The 21,136-nt window shown below is 41.4% G+C and overlaps 1 protein-coding gene across 1 annotated transcript; it reads right to left on the reverse strand.

Moving 5' to 3' along the window:
- Nucleotides 1-862: 862 nt before the first annotated feature.
- Nucleotides 863-17,953, reverse strand: DESI2 (desumoylating isopeptidase 2). The gene is made up of 5 exons (XM_019548610.1): nt 17,855-17,953; nt 11,016-11,169; nt 8,167-8,260; nt 6,751-6,892; nt 863-4,713 (listed from the first exon to the last, which is right to left on the reverse strand). Exons 1-5 carry the CDS (start codon nt 17,951-17,953, stop codon nt 4,480-4,482), a joined length of 723 nt encoding a protein of 240 aa, XP_019404155.1. The 3' UTR covers nt 863-4,479.
- Between the last annotated feature and the right edge of the window lie 3,183 nt (nt 17,954-21,136).

Raw genomic sequence — 21,136 nt, forward strand, 5'->3', positions numbered from 1 at the left:
ACAGGAAGAACTCAAATAAATATTCCCATATACCCCTGGTTACCTGCTGTGTCTGTTTCACGTGCCCAGATCTCAGTTACAACCAGTTACACATCTATGGTGCTCTGTAACTGTGCGTTACATCCTTCTTCAAAAGAAGAAAACTTCAAAGTTCCTCCTATCAAGGTAATGCCACATTCAAATACCAGTAATAGTCAGTGAGCCTATAGTATATTTAGGCAAGTATAGTTTTGTTCCTTAGAAGTCTGAAAGCATCTTCCTCTCAGGCATGCACTCTGCAGGGGGAAAATGTGAACAAAGATCACTTAAATGCCATCATTATCTTCAACTCCCTCCAGATGTAAAATGGGAGATGCCTTCCCATGGCTTTTATGAAAAAGGAAAGAATAACGAGTGCAATATATTTACAGTGAGAATCATTCTTATCACTGCATTAATCTTTGTTATAGAATTTACTCTATCAATAGGTAAGTCCCCCAAAGAGTAAATCCAGTTATCAGTTTTGGGGTTTTAAATATTTCATTTTGATTGCATAGCAACAACACTGATCTATAGTGAGAAAACTTCATATTTCAAACTGAAACAACTGAAAGTTTTACAAACCTTATTTGGAAGAAGTTAGCATTGCCCCAACTGGTAACAGCTTTCTCCAACTGAAAACCAATTTTCACTAAACTAGCTGCCACAAATAAATTAGAATATCAAGCCCACTGCATCCAAAGTGAAGATTATCCCTGTGTTTATCCTCTTCTCCAAGTCATAAAACATGCTTCTCTTTTAAGCTATCAAAGAAGTGGTAAGCTAATACTGCAGTACTGAGGGGGAAAAACGTGACTCAAGTATTGGAATACAGTCAAAATACTTCAACAGCAAGCAGCTTTTATAAAAGTATTTTTAATAAATCAATGGATTTAAGTTTAACATGATAGCTTGTTGCCATGTCAAGGTAACAAAAGTCAAAATTCTTTGAATTTTATACAAATACTATGAATTACAGTAAACTTGTATTCAAGTTTACAAAAATATGTGTCAGTGAAGATTGAACACCTTGTAACCAACTTCCAACAGTGAAAATTCCCATGCATCAACTGTTATTAGAATTGCATTGCTAGTTTTAAAAATTAATCCAACTGCATTTTTACCAAACTAGTCTGAAGTTCTTGGTGCACACTGACAGTATATTGATTTTTTTGGCTTGCTGAACAAAACAAAATGGCATCTTAAATAAATAAAGATTTTCATAATTAAAGAAAATACAGCACATATCAAAAATAGTACCTTACAGAAAATCAAAGAAGGACGAGAAAGTAAACAGAGTAGAACCCTGAAGCAGTGACTTATTTTTCTACCCGTCTCGTGATGGAAAAACTCCACAAGTGTCCAGCATTCTCGCAGCATTTTGGAGTGGTCTAGTCCTAGCACAGTGTGGTCATTAGTAGACTAAAAGTGTCATCCCCTGCTTGACAGTAATGCTGGTGAAAAGTAACTTGCACTATTGCTAACAAATGAGAGCAACCATTGGCAGGGTGGTTTCTTTTAGGCATCAAGTGGAGACTGAGTTAACAGCCTGTGATCATCATAAGCTATGATACCATCACCTCATGATACAATAGGGAATAGGCTTCAGGGTTCAGATGTCAGTTCCTTCATACATTTTATAAATGAATGGATGGCTTGAAATAACATCACAACATAAAGACATTTTCTTCACCTACACAACTACAGATAAAATGAGCATTGTTTGTAACAAACCTTCCAGTCTGCTTTATAAAAAATATTCTTTGTTTTACTACTTCTAAATAAAAACTGTGCTGTGATCTGTCATTTTGTTTCTTGCATTGTACATGCTGTAAGTTGTGTCTATTTAGGAAAATGTAGAGGTTTGTGACATAGCACTCTGGATAGCTCAGAAGCCTAAAAATCTGATTTTGGTACATAAAGGTTAGGTAGCAATGAAAATTAGTGTCTCTCCAAAACCTAAGAAAAGCTACAGTACATTGCTAGATTTAAAATTCATCAGTGGCCTCAACCCTGAGCTGAAGAGTAAGGACCTGCCTTGGCCAAGGGACTTAAGTAATTTTAACCACCTCCGTTCTACAGCTGAGGCAGAAACAGCATCTACATGCTATTGTCTTAAGTGTATGTAGCATTCAATTTACTTCCATTTATCTTTGATAACTGACTGGAGACCACCACATTCATTTTCAATGAGGAAAGTTAGACTGAACTTTACTCAGAATTTCCTATGAAAATAAATCTGTGTGGAAAGTTAATACATCTGCTTCTGATGGCTAAGCACACTTTGACTAGCAACCAAGGGAAATTGGAGTTACCAGAGATTTAATAAGCAGTCTCAAATATCCACCTGTTATTTATCCAAAGATTTAGTAAATATGTAACAAGAAACTACTCATTTAAGTAAGACGTCATAATACCTTGTGTTACTCCTAGAAACAGCTTCATCTGGTATCTAGTTTGATTTCTTAGAACTGAACACACATTTAATAAGCTATTTTACCTGGCTTCTTTTTTCCCTCTTCATTTTACTACATTACCTCAAAAGAAAAGCCCAATGTTCTGTTAAGCAATTACAGTTTGTTTGCAAATTGTTTACTGGCGAGCCCAACTGACCTGCTACTGAAGCCAGCAACATTCTTACCAACTTCGACAGGAATCAGTGGGGCCATCATGGAGGCTGCACAGAGAACACAGCCTAATCTGCACTTATGAAAGCTTAAGTGGCATTGCTTGCCTAAGGTTGATATTCATAACCTACAGCATTATCTCCTCTCACCAACCGAGAGCTTGATTAATAGCAGAATCTACTGAGTCAGCATTTTTCACTTAGGTTATTAAAACACCCTTATTTTAAAACCACAAATATTTCACTTGGTGAACATAGCAACAGACAAATAAAACTTTTAAAGATTGCTTGAGTTCTGTAATACAGATTTCTGTCTGAGCTGCTCATTTTAAAAATGGCGTTCTGGTTGTTTTAGTGGGTTTTTTTTTTTTAAATAGTTCTCTGAAAGATCCTTAAGGCAGCAAGTCCTATAAAAATCAGAAGCTCACTCCCAGGTTTGTGCTATTATGGTTTTATAGGCACAGCAGAACTTTACCACATCTGTATAGATGACTAGAAGAGCCGTTGTAAAGTTACTATTTAATTCTAAAAAACCTGTAGGTGAACTGTACAAGAGTAAGGCATTTCATATTATTCTCCAATTATAATCATGTACCACCAAACTGTCATATTTTCCAAAATAATGAAATCTTGGATCTGCCAGCCTGAGAAGCATAATGATAATTTGTAGATTTGTGGGGTTCTGCTGTGTAAATATGGATGTGCATATGTAACCTTCATGTTTCTTGCCTTCACTGCATTTGACAAAAAAGTTAATGCCATAGATGGAGATACAGAAAAGCAAATATTCTCTAATATTTTTGCAGTTGTACAAGAAACTTGTGGACAAGAATCTGAATTTTGTTTTTAGGAGGTAGGGATTATTACAAAAAGCTCAAGCAGAACTGTGAATACAAGGAGTATTGCCTTTCCCAACCCCTAAGCAGGTCTTGTATTACATTGTTTCAGTGGTACATGAATGAAAGAAAGGGAATCTATAAAGCAACTCAAATTATCAACTTATTTAATTGAGATAAAGTTAAATAAACTAAGCAGTGCAATTTAATGATTTTGTTCAAACGGGTGACAGTCAAAATGACTTTCTATATGCCTGCTTCAAACAAGATTTAATGGAGGAAGAAGGTGTAGCATCTATTAAAATTAAGAAATGAGTGTGCAGGGGTAAATGCATCATGTAATGAAATATAAACTTCCTTCCATATGTGCAAAAACCTACAATTTAGTTAACATAGAGGTCATACTTTAAGTAACAGCTCAGTTACTCATAAAGCCAGTCTCCCTATAGCCTACATTCTATCTCTTTATCTTAGCCCCTTTAAGTATATAGTACCCTGTTCACAGACATAGTGTTCAGCAATTTCTGGCAACCATCAGAAGTTGAAAGTTTGCCTGCCTAAATCATGAAGACTTCGGGCAAAATTTATCCCCAGCATGACTCCACTGCTTTGGATTTGGGTTGCACCAGGGATGAACTGAGCTCTGAATTTCTCTTCTTTCATGGTGGCAGGAGTCCATACAGGACTTGTAAACAGCAGTACACAATACTGTAAACAAATAACTTAAGTTTTGTTTTATATAAGATCTGCTATGTAAATCCAATTTTTGCCAACTAGGTGAAAATGAAAAGGGTGGCTTCACACAAGATCCTTCCCCTTTCTCCCAGCGATTCGTTTCACTGCATATATAATCCTGAGCTGAAATAACAAGAATTGGAGAGAGCCATTTTTGCATACAAAAGGAATGTTCAGAATCAGCTCTCTGATGTTCTGTAACGACGTCAGGTGCTGGAGATATTAAAACAGAAATATTTTGACCCATCTGTTACTTCAAAAGATTTATGGTCTGGCATGCCGTCCAGTCCTAGACCCAGATGCTGAGCTTGACAGGACAGCTGATGCTGCTGCATCCTCTGCTTCCTCCAGATCATCCTCCAGCTCCTGGCTTACACTAGATTGCAGTGCTGCGGGAGTCAGCCATTCCTTCGGCAGGCAGCTTTGGAGAAATGGTATACAAGAGCTGAAGTAGGCAAGGCGATTCACCCACCGTGGAATCTCTTTCCCACATAAAATCTGGGAAGAAATAATATTGGTATTCGCATTATAAATTAATCGCTAACCAACTGAAGCAGACAGACTGCTATACAGAAAACTGAGATCTGGAATATCCTAATTACAGCATGCTAATGGCTTAGCCAGCGGTCGGCAGCACTTTCTGGTGGTGGGCTAGAATGACTGCTCAGGTGCAAAGCAAGCTAACACTAGGACCTGGCCACATCTGCCATGTCTCTGGCATATCTGCCACTATGCCAGCTGCAGCATGGCATAGGCAAAACCCCCTGCTGCCAAATCCTTCCCACCTTAATGAGGTGTGGCACAGGCAAAGTCCCCCACTGCCAACACTTTGGCTTCCCAGACCATGAACTGCTAACCCCTGGTTTATGCCATGGTCAACAAAACTAAATGTTAAAGAAAATTAAAGTGTTTTAAGACAACTATTAATGACAATAATGTTCCTGAGGCTTGCATATTGCTTAGAAAGAAAGCAGTTAAGAGTCTGCAAGGTTGGACAAGCATTCAAGCAAACAATACCAACCATCACCCAATCAACCCAAAGACAAAAAGAGGGAGGGGCTCCCAGATCAAAAAGCACTAAAATGACAAGATGGTATATACACAATTCCTCACGAGCAGCTATAGCTTTAAAGCAGGAACTGAAGGAGAAAAAGCTCACTTTAAGTAGACAATACATAAAACCATGCTGAGTTCACCAGACAAAATACTCGAGAACAAATGCAGCTGGGCAGAGTGATCATCCTTCATTTAAAAGCCATGATCACGCATTGCCTCATTCACTGCAGACTAAATACTTCACAGTACAAGAGGCAGATGCCTAAATGTTCTACTACATTAAAAAAGGGTACATCTTCCATATTTAGTGTGAATGGTAGGATTTCATAAGAAAGCACATGGCTGCTGCCAGCTATGTTACACTGAATATGCATTTTATTGTAAATTTAATTAATTTTTACTTTTGCTTTCAATGACGGCCTCCTGTTTTACCCACTGCACATTGTCTTGACTGTCCAATTCTGGTTTTACTTAGTTTAATGTAAAATCAGGAAGTTAATTGCTATCAGGAGATTTGTCTTCATTTACACTGTTAACTAACTAGCATTATATTCTCAGCAATTAAATCCTGATTTCTATTAAGGATCTGCCTTATTCACAGCACTGAGTGGGACAAGAATGCAAAAGAAATATCATCATCACTTAAGAGAAATGTAAAGTATTCTTGACCTTTGGAAGTAAATGGCAGAATTCCTGTTTCTTCCCCTGGCTCCCTCCCCACCTTTTTAAAAAATAAAGTCAGTAATAAGAAGTTCCATGAAGGTTCACATTGAACAAATACTCTTTTTTGAAGATAGCTTTTTATTAGAAGTAAAATATTTAAGTGTTGATTTAAATATCATTAAAAGGCATTATGAAACAGTGGAAACAAATTATTTTAGAGTAAGATTCCAGAAACAGTCCCAGCTCTGGTCTCTGTGCAACAGTTGTGCTTATATGTACAGTGTGGGGGGAGGGAAACAAGAAACTACTCTACTGAAGTGGATTTACAAAATCTGTTTAAAGCAAGAAGACTGCCATAGAGAGGGTAATGGCTTAGGTCTTGCTTACAAGTGGCCAACTGATATTACAGAATTAGATTCAAGATCATTTGTACAAGTAAATTTCAAACAGCTCGTTATTCTGGAACAGAGATTACTAGTAAACTGTGAAACTATTTAAATTAAAGCACAGCACCCCAACATCTGTTGTAAAGTTGCATAACAGTCAGGTATGCAGTGTCCACCACAGGAGCTTTGTCTTACTTTTAAGAAGGAAAGAGCCATGTGGGGAGTATGTTAACAACATTAATTTAGAGTTCTGTTGGTCACCAAAGTCTAATTTTGGATACAACTCTAATTGCTAAGCAAGAACCAATGCATTTACTTAAAGTATCAGAAAAAGATGAAGCGAAAAATAAAATATACACAATCGGCAGGACAAGAAAATGGTGTCCATCTATTCAGTTTTACAGAAAAGCTAAAGTCCACATTTGTTTACCTCAGATAAAGCTGAAGAAAAGTGATTGCAGTTTTTGTGCATTAAATGGTAGGCATTTCCTTTAAATTCTTTCCCAAGCTCATCCACAATTTTTTCTATGTCATCTTCCATGAAGTCGGTACTGCCTAGAACTACTGCTTCTCTAAAAACAAACGAAGATATCAGAAGATGACAATTCTTATGGCAGGTGCTCAACCTCCAGCCCATGGGCCAAATCCAGCCCACAGTTCCATGGCGTCTGGCCTGCAGGGTTCCCCACGGGTTGGAAAATTTGGTACTAGGAGAGTAGTGGAAGCACTGCATGGCTGGATCCAGCCAAGCTTGGGCCACTGCCACATAGCAGGATCAGCACCATGCCTGCTCCCCATGCACCCAGTTAGGGCTAGGCTGCTCCTCCTGTCCCCTAGCCCTTCAAGTCTGCATTGGGGTTAGGGCTGGAATAATCTGTGTCTCGCCCTCCCCACCACCTGCAGTGTATCCTGATTGGGGCCAGGCTGCCCTCTCCCCCATCTGGATCAGGGTCAGGCCACTCCTTGCTCCCCCTCACCAGAAGGCAAATCAGGATCAGGCTGCATACCCTCCACCCAGCCCTCTATGGCTAGAGGGGGCCCCTGCCAGGCCCCTGTCAAGCCTACTGGCTGGATCCAGCCTCTGGATGGACCTGGCACTGTCCATCTGGCTTGCAGAGCAAAAAGGTTAGGTACGAATGATCTATGACACAGAGAAAGTACTCTTCTCCTATTGCTTATGTGCACTAAGACACGCTACATCATTAAAGTTTGGTATGGTTTCCCCTCTATTCTCTTTATCTTCTCTCTCTTTCTAACCCACCCATGCAAGTTCTAGTCTTACACCTTCCACACACAATTATCCTCTAACTTACTTCATCAAGTGGAACTGCAGTCTTTGCCACTCAGCTTTTTTGGGGGTGGATGCAATTTTTGACGCCAATATGTCTCCTAGGAGACAGCTCAGACATAGTAAAAAGGCGTTGTGTTGAAGAAAGAACACAGAGCAGTCAAGAAGAAATGCAAGAAGCCCCTAAGGGTAGCATTTCTCAACTTTTCAGCTTGGTGACCATTTATTCAAAGTAAAAGTTATTCACGATTTCCTTACATTTACTCTGAAAGGGAAAAGGTATTGATGGATAACAAAAATTAGTATATTTAATTGTACGTTTTGAGAGGCTAACAGGATATTTAACCTTAAAGAGTTTGGGTGTATGACAAGGGGACTATTTTTTTCCCCCAGAGTCTTGCAACTTTCCTCCCTACTTGTTTTCCATGACCCTGATGGAAGTTGAGAACAATCCAGATGGTCCGAAATCCAGGGGTTTTATTATATCTGTCTAAACCTTAAGAGTTAGTACAAGACAAAGTATATTAGTCAAAATCATGAGGGAAATATCTTCCTTACTTAAATTTAAATGTTTCTCCTAGCTCGGCAGCATTTCCTGGAGAAATTTCAAATATGCCAGAAAAAGGGTAAGGATGACCACCGTAAGCAAATTCTGAAAGAGAAAATACAGGATTTAATAATAGCAGCACAAGTCTAGATGTATAGGTGTTAAACTAATCAATGGTTAATTTCCACTTGCCATTAGGATCGTAAGTGGGGAACCACACATTCTACTGTAAGAACTAAAACAAAGTGCTATCAGTGAATGCTTAAGTAGACAATTTTGACTAAGGAAAGAAAATGAGAACTTCCATAAAACAAGCTGTCTACATCAATATTAATTTGCTCATATTAAACTTGTATCACTATACAAAACATTACATGCAAAAGTTATGATTTATTTCCCAACCTCATCAATGCTGGTACAAATGCTTCAATTTTAAATATGTGCAGAACTGAGGACTCAAATGATCCATGCTTTACCATGTAACATATATAAAAGAAGTCATGTGGCATTTGGTATTACTGTAGCAGGCAAGGCTTTTGAAATTCTTTATTTGTGGGCTTTGTTTCTCTGTCTTACGCAATATTTAATTTCCTTTTTCTATGCTTAAACCCCCCCCCTCCAAACAAATCCAAAGGCTGAACATATTATCTGCTGGCAGGAACATAGATAATTAAGGCAAACAACAACCACACACTTCAAGATTCCACATCTTTACATGAAACTCCCTTTTGTATCTTCAAGATGAGTATGCATGCCACACCCACTACATAAAACTTTGCATTATGCTGTGGGGGAAATAAAAACCACTCAAACTCATATTGCATCCTAGCTTAGGGCTGACTACAACCAGCTAACACATGTTAAACAAGACTTGGGTCTGTCCTGGACAGGCATGTCTTGATGAGTAATTTAAAAAACTAACTTACAAACAACACTCTTTGAATTCATTTTAGGGCTTACTCCTGAAAATGTACCTTGTGATGCTGCTCTGTATGCAAGATTATGGGTAGCCATGTATCTAACCAGGATAATTTTTTAGTAACGTGGGGTGTGTCTAAACTAGGGCAGTAAGCTGTAATAAGTACCATATTTACCCAAATCCAAGATAACTTCAAATTTAAGATAACCCCAAATAATTAGAGATTGTATACATGGAAACTTATAACTGTTACAATTTTCAATATACAGAATCTAATTAGTGGAAGGTAGTCTTAAATTCATCCCCCACCCCCAGGTGTGAGAGGGTGGGGGTGAGGGGGCAGGGGCTCTGGCCCCTGCCCCTTGTTCTTTTGTGTCTGTACCTCCATCCCCCACCCAGGGCACCTGCCACCTGCTCCTCTGTGCCTCTCCCCTGCTGCCTGCCCTACTGTACCTGACTGCCCCCCCCTCCATTTTCCCCCAGCTGCTTACTTTCTGCTGCAGCTCTGCTCTGCCTCCAGGTCAGTCATCAGCAGTGATAGCTCTGGCCAAGCCCCAGGCCAGCCCAGCCTAGCCTGACCAGGCAGAAGTGGCAGAAGCTTGCAGACAGGCTGGGCCAGATCAGATCTGGAGGGACCAGAGCCAGAGCAGAAGGTAAAGGGAAGGAGGCAGGCTGCATGATCTACCTGACAGTCCCCAAGCCACATACCTGGATCACTCCCATTTTTCCCCTCTCTCCAGGTCTGCCCCGTGCTCCCCCAGCTGCAAGCTCCCTCCCCTCCCAAGCAAGCCATTTTGGTTCAGGGCAGGTATTGGATTCAGCTCTGGCTTCAGCCCTGAACCCAAGGCCAAAGCTGGAGCTGAGCTGTTGCCTGGCCTGGGCCACCACTCAAATCCATGGTAAGCCCCACACTTACCTTGGGGCAGTGGGGGGAGGGGGCGGGATCCTTTTCTTAGATATGAGTAAATGCAGTATTATATCTTCCATCAACTCTTCAAACTTGTATGGTAATTAATTTTTCATGTGTTATTCAAAATTTTAATTGGATCACCCAAAACTATCAAAAATGAAACAGTTTTGCTAAGGGCAAGGACACAAACTCTTAGAGCCCTTTCAGGGGAACCTTTCAGTAGGGCAGCAGGTGGCAAGTTCTAATTGTTGTGTGTGAACAAGCTGAGAATTATTCAAATACACTGCTCCAATTTTAACACTCCTGAGGTGGTCATGTGTCCACACCCTAGTAACATCTATCATTTTACTTTGGACAATATGCACTGGAAATTATACATCTATTCCAAAGCTGTTTTAATGTAGTAGAAGATTAAAGTAAAATTTTTAGGGGTTACTTTTAAAAGCACACCAGTTTGAGTCTTTTAAGGAGGTGCACCACCTTGGACTATTCCCTGTTTAGCAAAAATCTTTAGGTGCCGTCTTCAAAAGAGTGGGAAATTTGGACATTTTTGTAAATGTAATTATGCAGAAAGCAAAGCATCTTTTTAAAGGTTATACTATCAAATACAAACCTATTAACCGGGATCCAAAAAAGAGAGCACCATTAGAAACTGATACACACATTTCAATTCCTAACACATTCTTGCCTGTAATCTTAGGTGATCTTGAACAGAAGTGACATTCTACCATTCACGCTAAATGTGAAAAATGTCTAATGCTGGTGGAAGACTTAAGGAAATGTATGACTGTACTAGCCTCAACAAGAAACAGTATATAGAAACCCAAATAGGAACTACCAGAGCTGACTGAGGTGATTATATTGATATGACCGACATTCAAGGTCTGATTCAGGGTAAAAACGTAAAAATGGTAAACAAGAGGCAGAGAAAATTTCCCTTCCCACTGCTGACATACATGAAGAATGCTTTTCAGTAGAGATAAAGAATAATTAAGACAAAGAGTATATCTAAGTTTCCTACACATACATACCTCTACCATACACCTCTATCCCTGAATGGAAGACTCCAATGCCAAGGGAAGAGGTATATTCATTCATCCAATACTGAAAAAAAGAAAGACAACTACAGTGAGTTTCCAGAAAAAGTTTTGGTAACAAAATGGATTCTGTCCAAAACACTGAAGTCTAACAGTTAATAATTTAGTAACACTACATAGTCTTTTGAAAGGAAACTATAGAGCATACCAGGAAACATATAGAGCATACCAGGTGATGAAGTTATGCATATGCAATGAAGCCTATTTTATATTTCTCTCTCATGTTTGGAAGCAATCACATTCTGTCAATGTATACACCTTTTTGTTGGTTGCTACACTGCAGGTTGACTAAAATTTTCATCCACTGGAATACACATTGGAATCTACTGCAGCTGTTTTGCCCAAGCTAGCGTATATCATGTTTTCATATTTCATGCTTCTAAAGTGCCAAATAAAGAGCATTAGAAAGAATATAGTTGTACTATGTATACAGTCACCTCATCAGCTGCAACAGCTGCACATTTTTGCTTAATGCTGGAAATAGTCAAACAAGAGACACTTATGGCTTAAGAGATGTCTTGAGTCTAGGACAGACAAAGCATACTTTGCCTTTGAGCTCCCAGCATCAGTCAAAATATGAGCCAAGGATGTTAAGCTGTAGGCCACTTGGTGTGCATAACATATACCACTGTTACCACTTCACGTCAGAACGTATTTTCTTACGTTATACATTAGGGGGCCTTATAAATCCCTTCAGTAGGTTTGCCTATAAAACAAAAAGAAAAATTTAAGTATAGAAAATCATTAAAAAGAAAAATGATGTTTCCTTGGATTAAATGGGTCCTTTTCCCTCTTGCTGCTTAAGGGCCTCATTCTTTTTAAAGCCAGAAGGACAAAACAAAATTCCTACTTTCTCTTATCAGCTCCTAATTCTTGAAGCAGCCCCTAGAAAGCTGATTTAAGATTCTCCTTGAAATAAGATTAACCACTCAAAAAATCCCCAGCTATCAGATAAAACATCTTGAAAGAGGTTATACAGTTTGGTTGGTAATGAAAACTCTTTAAAATTAAGATAAGGAAATATTTTGTTGTCCTCAAAAACTCTCATCCACAACAAAACCCATCAAATCTCTCAGGAGTTTTCATTTACCTGGTAACAAAAAAGATCCCATTTGTGCACCTTTGGGAGCTGTGCCAGGACTGACATCAGGGTCAGCAGGCCTATCAGAATCTTGATTTAAGCAGTGTCCCCAGGTAAACTAATGTTTAACAAACCCTGTTGTATTTAAACAAGATGTTGACACAGCAAATTGCTATTAAAACAGAACAGATACTGATAACAATGTAAAACATTACAAGTGTCATGCTTTTTTCTACTCTGCGCCACAGAGAATTTTATGCTGTTTTACTATCACCATAATAAATGAGATTATAATGTATTCAAATCTGTTGAAGACATTCTTCTTGAAAAGCATTATTTTTCCAAAATTAAAAGGTTGCTAAACCTTTGATCAAGAAGAAAGCAAAAGAAATAGAACCAGGAAAATGAACAGTTAGTTCTTCAATACCTGAAGAGATCTACTGTTTTTGCCTGGAGCCCTAAACAAATCATTCTATAAAGAATTTGCATATTGTATTTCCCTGCCAGCTACAAAACATAATGCATTTTGTTCACAAACTAGCTAGCATTACTTCATCATCAGTCCAAAATTAATGTTAACTCATTTTTACTGATAAAAAAATCTAAACATATGCAAACTTGATCATTGCGGTTTTAGAGGATTGAAAAAGAAAACGAGTAAGCCATCAGTATTGGCCAAAAATAAAAGGTTCCCCTGAGTAAATGTGGGATTTTTTTCAGACAAGGATCCTCGGGTAAATGTGATATCTTTTATTAGACCAACTATCTGGTTGAATAAAAGGTATCACATTTACCCAAACAGCCTTGTCTGCCTGTGCCCTTAGACCAACACGGCTATAACCAACACCCCTGAAACATGGAAAATATCCGAGTTTTTTCAAACACAGGTCAGAGCACAGGCTTCTTAAAACAAGGACCTCAAAACTTTTTAATCTTTTAATTTTTATATGAACAAAGAATATTCCCTGGTAAGGTTTAACAATATTTCCACACTACATTTCAGAACAAACTCTGCAACAGTGAGTAAATGCTTTGACACACATGACAATCTACATCAAACCAAAGGGATTTAAATAACCTCTCATACTGACACATCAGTTTACAATATTTGTCAATGTAAAATTCTGTCCTCTACTTATCTGTTGAAATCTACGTTGCCCCACAAGTCAGTAAGATTTCAAATTTATAAAAGACCAAAATTTAGTTTTAAATTAGAACCTTAGCATCAAATGGAAAAAACAGCTGTGCACCAGCAGCATTTAGAAGAGATATTGGTCTATATAGGATTGGCACCAATAAAAGGAAAATTAACATTATTGGCAATTGGATTTTTTTGGCCAGTGTAGCCAATAATGTCACTGATAAATGCTGTGTGCATCCGCAGCATGCATGTGGCCAGGAATGCAGCCAGGCAATGTGGAGAGCAGTGTCCAGCCAGTAAGTCTGTGGGGGAAGGGGCACAGGGGGCAGATCGAGGCCCCCATGTGGATGGAGGGAGTGGGGCAGGTGCTGTCCAGCCAGGGCTGGGCAGGGTGCAGGATGGAGCTGTGGAAGGCTTGTCCAGGGAGTGTGGGGCAGGGTTGCCTCCCACTGCTGCATGCACCTCTGGGGGAGGCGTGGGGGCATGTGCCCCCCAGATTTGTGGGCAGGGTGAGGACAGGCTGCCTGCTGTGGGCTTGGAGCTAGGGGCTGCACTGGCTTCTTCCTGTAGGGGTGGGGCTGGGCTGGGGCTGTGCTCGAGGTGGGCGGGGACAGTGCTGGGAGAGGGAGCTATGAGTGGGCAACAGCCACTCCAAAATGTGCCGTCACCCCCCCTCCCAGTGCTGCTGCCACTTGCACCACCCCCACCCACACCCACCCTAAGCACAGCCCTGGCCCAGATCCTGACCCCAAGCCTGGGGCATGCCCTCACCCCATGCACAGATCTGGGGGACACATGCCCCCATACTTCCTCCAGGGGTGTGCACAGCAGTAAGAAGGTGACCCTCCTCCCCACTCCCCCAGACGACCTGCCCGTGGCTCCATCCCATGTCCTGCCCCACTCTGGCTGGGCAGCGTCTGCCCCTGTCCCACTCCCTCCCCCACCATGGGGCCTCAACCTGACCCCCACCCCCCATGTCCCTTCCCCACCACGGACCTACTGGCCAGATGCTGCTCTCCAAGCTGCCAGGCTGCATATTGGCTATTGGATTGGTATCAGCTGATATGGCTGGTTAATAACTGGCCATTGGTATCAGCCAAAAAAATCTTTATCGGTGCACCCCTAGTTTTTAGATACCTATAAACATCACTACTTAAATACATTTTAATGGCTTTATTTATATCAGGAAGCATCAGAGCTTGCCCCACTCCTGCCAGAAAAGTCAGGAAGAAAAATTAAAATTCAGAAAAATACAATTTAAATTCACCCCTAAATCAAGACTTGAGATGGAAAACAGGATTGGCATTCAGAGGAAGAATACTGTAGTCCCCCTGGGAAGCTTCTGTTTGTGGCACAGCTGTAGATGGGACAGGAAGCACAGCTGCAGAAAGCAGAGGAAGGGGCTTCAGAGTAGCACCTGGAGAGAGGGCTAATATGTGGCACACCTGTCAAAAAAGTCAGATCCCACTGCCATAATTTTTTTACCAAGTTTTTATAGGAGTATTAAATGCAAGCAAAAAAGAAGTCAGTCCAGAGTGATTAAAAACTTAGTTATGAAGAAAAACAGGATGCTTATTTTAGGCATATTTTTTCAATAAAGGGGCTGACAAAAATCTCAGTGGGATAAAGACAGTCTTTTTCTACCTTAATGTCTGTCCTTCAGATGCAGACTTCTGCTTGCAGAGCCAGGTGCTGAGCTACACATTCCAGGGAACTAAGACAGTTTAGAAGCCATATACACTTTCATCAACTTTTCCTTATAACAATGACCTTATGGAACTGGAACAAAAACATTTCATAAAAATAATTATTTTTTCCAGGTGTTTTCTTGAAGGGAAAATTGACAGAAGTGGGCAGGTACTTCCCTAAAAGTAAATATCAGCTCCCAGTATCTGTATTGTAGCCCACAAAAAACCATTGGTTTGGCAAGGAAGCATTCTTAACAAGTTTTCTACCCATTTATCACATTTTCTATACATAAGGCATATTAAAGAAAAAAGCTACTCTTTTATTATGTATGTATTAGAGTTTTTCTGTTACTAGGTTAAGAGAAAAAACATACAACTAGAATATTACAAATTCAGTGCTATAGCTGTTTCTGTAGCTGCCTTCTTCATAGTTTCCATTAAAAAATTTAGAAGTTTCAAAATGTAAAATCTAAATCGTTAAAATTTTAGATTTGATCATTTAAGTCAGAAAATAGATAGGTTATACCTCCTTATGGAAAACAACAGTTTAAGGTTTATTTAACAGAAAACATGAAGATATTTAATTCCAGAAAACATACCTGCCTTTTTATTTTAAAAAAATGGAGCTACTTCAATGGCACAGATAGGAATTGAGTATATACTTCCTATTCATGCCTTAGAAAAATTCCTCCATAGCACTAGCATCTAAAAATCTGCTACTACTCACACAAAAATGCATATTCTCTTTGGTTTTATCATTTAGGAACAGATAAAAATTCTCCTTTTTATGGCCAATTCCTTGCAAAGTTTACTAGACCTAAACATACTAGTACACCTCCCAAAATCTGAAATTCCAATCCTTTAGACAAAATGGTAAAGCTACAGTTCTAGCTCTAATGATATAACTAGTAAAATCACATTAAAAGGAGGCAAAAAAAAGTATGATAATTGGAATGATATGTAGTGCTGCAGTTCAGTATCTTGCAAACTACTAAAGCAAGGGGCGAAAGTGGGTGCGACACCAACAGCTATCATCAAATTAGCCCTAATGGAGGACAGGAGGACATGGCAGGTGTACACCCAGATCTGCATGGGGTGGGCTGCAGCTGCAGGCTGGGGCTGCGCTGGGCTCTTCCCAGCATGTGGGGGCTGCATTTGGGGCTCCAGAGCTACAGCCCTGGCACATGCGGGCTGCGCTTGGGGCAGGTGGTGGCGGCGCTGGGAGGAGGCAATAGGGGGGGCTATGGCAAAATTTGGGGTGGCTGCATCCCCCCCCCACCCCGTAGCCCTTTTCTAGCGCTACTGTCGCCCACCCCAAGTGCAGCCCTGGCCCAACCCTCCCCCCACCCCACCACATGCGTGCTGGGAAGAGCCTAGCATGGCCCCGGCCCGCAGCTGTAGCCCATCCCGTGGGAACCCCTCCCAGCTGTACTGGAAATCAGATTGGTATCAGTCAATATGCCTCCTTAAAAATCAGCTATCAGTATCGGCCCCCAAAATCTCAGTGCACCCCTACTGGCAACCTTTCTAGGCTGTATGCCCAAGTGACCCTAAAACATAGTAAGGAGCAGGCAGCAATGTGCATCTGGGATAGTGTTCAGTTCTAGGGATGCAACACAAGAACTGGATAAAAAACTACAAATTTGCATTTTGGTATGTTCTCTTAAATGATCTCAGTAATATTCTGAATAAAAACTATTTCCTTTTGCTATTGGCAAGTTCATCTTGAAGACAATGGATACATTTAATTGTGCTTTATGTAAGCTGGAAGAATCTATAACTACAAAATGTCATGTAACATGCCACCAAAGCATACTTAAGAGATAAATAGAGGCTTCCATTACTTTGCACACAACCACGGCCAAATTTAAACCATAAAATGCAGCAGTAAATCAACACAGGTGTAAGTATGAGGTTGATTCCTCCAAGTCAGTCACACATCCACTACTTCTTAAAAGGCAATTCTAAGCTACTTTCCCAAATGAGAACATAAAGCTTCTATGAATTATAGCAGTCAATTGAATATTTGCTACTGCCACAATTTTCACTTAACAGCATTGAAGAAATGAGCGAAGAAACCACAAAAGAGCTGTTTTATACTGTATAGCTCAATGGAAAACTTCCTTCTCTATCTACTGACCTAAAGGAAAATACCTTACTCTCAAACTTGCTAGATTTTCTAGATATAGTGACAAACCTGTGTGCAACACCTAGTAAAGAGATTTTAGTTTAAGCTCTTGCTTGTAAATAGTGAACTAGTTGTGAGGGAAGTTAACTTGTAACAGCTGATGGGCGTGTAGGGGAATGTCAACTTTCCTCCTCAGTGTAGAAACTGCAATAGAAGCTTGGAAGGCAAATATTGACTAGATAGCAGTCAGATCTCTTAAAAATCTTACCATAAGACCCCCCACTCCAAAACTTTGTTTCAATAGGTGTTGATTGTCCAACGAAATACAAAGTCAACGTGGTGGAGAGGGAAAGAAGAGACTTGGCAAGAACTCTATGCTTTCCTGGAGTCTGTCAAACTAAAATAACTGCAGCTTAGCACAGGCAGAGCTCTCCCCTCCGCCAGAGCCCCAGGTGACTGACTGCTGCATGGCACAGGAAGAATGCTCACCTCTGCCAAAGGCATGGCTCTGCAAGCCATGACAAAGGTCCATGTGCCATAGGTTGCTGCCCCTGCCCTACAGCAGTGAGTCTCACCTAGGGTGCTGTGAGATCCGTTCAGGGGTGTCTGCAGGATGTAAGCTCACACTTATTCCTGCCCAGCCCCTAAGCAAGAAGGTAACCTCAGGTCCCTGTACAAGATGGTAAGTTTGTCCCTGCCCTACCACTCCTCCCCTGCCCCTCACCCCCAACCCACCTGCTGTGTGAGGAAGTAAACATTGTCATAAATAAGTTTTTGATAGGGGGTGTTACTCAATTCACAAAGTTCTGGGAAGTTGTCAAGGCTGACAACCATTGCTCTGCAGAAGGGGTCAGCAACATTTTTGGGCAGGGTGCCAAAAACACCCACAACGCCAGCTTGTGAGATGTTGGCATGCCAGGGGCGGATAGCAGGGGAGCCATAAGGAGCCCAATCCTTGTTGTGTCCATGTAGCTCCGGCCCTTTCCCTGCCACCCATCCAGAGGCAGGCATGCCAAGCAAAATGCCTTCAAGTGCTACACTCTGGCACCTCTGCCAGGGGTTGCATATCCCTGCACTACATTGTTTACTTCTACACACAGCACATGACAGACCCTTATGTTGAGAGACTGTCTGCACTGCCTTTATGAAGGGCTACAAGGACTACTCTGAACATCTGAGACAGCTGTGCCCAGCAAAACTTGGGTCTATTACAAATGTGAAAGTTATGATTATATCAAACTTCTCTAAAGTCTTCTCCCGGAAGTCACTGAACAGTCGTGCGGTACTTTCAATTTTTGATCAGCCAATAAAGCATGTTTTGTCTTCTTTTGATCCTAAAATCCTTGACACTGGAGTCTTAATCTTTTGCTCTTGTACTGCTGTTAGTGCTCAATAAATGAAATGCCAAGCTCTTTCATGTCACTGGGAGTTCCACTCTTCGACTGAGTTAGGGCTAGGGCTTTTTATTAGCGCAACATTAGCAGATGCTAGCCATCGCATTTTAAAGTCCAGATGATACAAAGCACACTGGCTACAACATGTGCTAAACTCAGCTTCTGCTTCTCCTCCAGTGCAGATTTACAGCTATAAAGTGTTGTATAGCTTAGAATGGCCTCATAAAAACATTACAAACCTGTCTCTTCATTAACAAGTGAATGTTTTATAAAATGCCCACTCACATCTAATCAACTCTCACCTCGGGTGAAGCAACATTTCATGGGAGGAACTGAAGCACATTCAACTGTGCTTTAAAAAGTTCCCAGAAAGAGAACCTGAATGCACTAGAGCCAAGCCAGTCTCTACACAGGAGACCGGGAAGGATGCCCAATGAAGGTGTCTCTAGAGGACTCCTTAGAGAAAGGAAGTGACAGGGAAGTAAAGCAAGAGACAAGCAAGACTTCTACACTCACTGGAGATAACAAAAAAATGCTGCAGTTACCCAGGAAAACAACTCCTGTGACAAGTGGTGGCACTAAAGAAATTGGTGATAAATATGTCACTGCTTGGTGAAGCTTCATATTTGTACCTGAAAGCTTGCAAAGAACAATTTTTCCAACTGTTTAATTGGTCTAATAAAAGATACCACATCTACCTAAAGAACCATGACTGCCTACTTTCAGCTGTTATCTGTAGAAAAGATCATATAACAGTGAGTCTGTCAGTATGCTATGGTGTCCTGGGGTGCCATGAGATACCATTCAATATTCACCTGTGTGTGATTTGGGAGATGAACCCAGACATTTCAAATGGGAATCAACAGTGTCAAAATGTTCTGACCTGCTGTGGGATGAGTTCTTTGTAAAAAAAAAAAAAAAAAAGAAATATCTCCATTATTTTTCTGTCATCAAAAAGTGAGTAAAAGCTAAGAGCTGGCATTTTCCAAGGTGAACCCTCAAGTCTAACAAGCATTGACTTGAGTCTTAAAAAACCCCAAAACAAACAAACAAAGGTTGAGAACCCCTGTCAAAGAGGATATAGCAGGAATTTTTAACCTACAGCCTGAGGAAAAGCTGATGGAGTCTACTTTTATTTTCCAGCATCAAAATGCACAGCCAGAAGAACCACCCTTGCAATACTCCAAGGCCACATGAATGATAAGCATTACAGCTATGCAAGACAATTGTTTTCGTACACATACACGGAAGTTACGCACTCCCAAAGGAAAAGGAAAGGAGAGGCCACAAAAGAGTGCATGGGAATGGCCCCTAAAATGTTCTTTTATTACACTGTGCCCATGCCAGGATGGTTTAAATCCTAGTCTGAACTTTCAAACTTTCAGAATACCTGGAACCCATTCACGGCACTTCTGCTCCCAACCCCTCCACCCCCCCCCCATCCTAAAGGCTCAGTGTGGGGTCAGGCAACTCAACCTGGTGCTATACCACTGCCCAGCCCGCTCTGTCATGACCTCCAGTCTGTGGGCCATATGTGCACGGTAGGCTGTATGCAGCATGGGCACTATGTAACACAGGCTGTATCATGACATGGCCCAAGATGAACCTATGTAGCAATGACATGAGCTGAACACAGGCTGTAGACTGTGGGGATAAAATGTACTAATATAACACAGGGAAATGGAAATGGCTTGGCGTAGTACCAAAGCATAAGCAAATATGGAAACCACCATGTTACAGATATAATTATGGTTAAACCATGCCTGTTCAGACTTCCCTGAAACTCAGTGAAAAGGAGGATCCAACTCAACAAAAGTCCCTGATGTAACAGAAAAGCCTGGCCAGTGGACCTGTTCTTCACTCAAATCCAAGGCTACCATCGGTATTGTCCTTATTAATGCAAATACAGCTGTACTGCTGACTGTCCTAATAAAGTTTCTGAGCTGTGACTAGAACAGTCTCACTGGCCATCAGCCTTGCTCTCTACCCTGCTTGGAGTCACAAGTCAGGCTCCTGGCTGAACCCAGGGACCTACACAGAGCAGACCCACCCCTGGGGCGCCTCAGCCCAGCGGGGTTGCTCTCCCAGGAGCAGGCAAGGGCTGCACTGGGAGTCCATCAGGCATGTTAGAAGCAGCCAAGCACTGAGGAGGAAGAAAGGTGCCCATCTCAGCTGGCAGAGGGCCAGAAAGGCAATGCTGCCCTCCAGTCACCAGAGGGGAAGGAAATGTGGTGTTGTGCGCCCTCTCATTCCCTGTCGAGGAAAGCGACTCTCCTCCTCTATTCGACACTGCTGAGGCCACACCTGGAATCCAGTGTCCAGATTTGGGCAATGACAATGGTGACGGGGGTTGGGGGACACGACTGCTGAGGAGAGGCTGAGGGCACTGGGCTTATTTAGTCTGGAGATGAGGGTGGAGGGGGGCATTTAACAGCAGCCTGGAAGCGGGACGGCTCTCAGCGGCTGCAGCGAGGGAAGTTGAGGTCAGACCTGAGAAGAAACTTTCTCACTAGGCGGAGGCGGGAAGCCCAGACACCCCCCACTCCCGGGGCTGCGGTCTCCATCCCCGCAGCTTCCCCGGCGCGGCCCGGGCCAGGCGCCCTCCCGGCCCCGCTCCCCGCGC

This window comes from Crocodylus porosus, unplaced genomic scaffold (genome assembly GCF_001723895.1).
Source record: "Crocodylus porosus isolate Cpor-Errol unplaced genomic scaffold, CroPor_comp1, whole genome shotgun sequence".
NCBI classification, from domain to species: Eukaryota; Metazoa; Chordata; order Crocodylia; family Crocodylidae; genus Crocodylus; species Crocodylus porosus.

What these genes read in the sequence shown, in the direction of transcription:
- DESI2 (XM_019548610.1), bottom strand. Translation starts at nt 17,953, where the DNA reads ATGGTTGTCAGCCTTGACAACTTCCCAGAACTTTGTGAATTGAGTAAC. An exon ending in TTTACTTCCTCACACAGCAG is followed by an intron (nt 11,170 to 17,854) that starts GTGGGTTGGGGG and finishes ATTAACTGTTAG; the next exon opens with ACTTCAGTGTTTTGGACAGA. An exon ending in TTTCTTCAGCTTTATCTGAG is followed by an intron (nt 4,714 to 6,750) that starts GTAAACAAATGT and finishes ATTTCTTCCCAG; the next exon opens with ATTTTATGTGGGAAAGAGAT.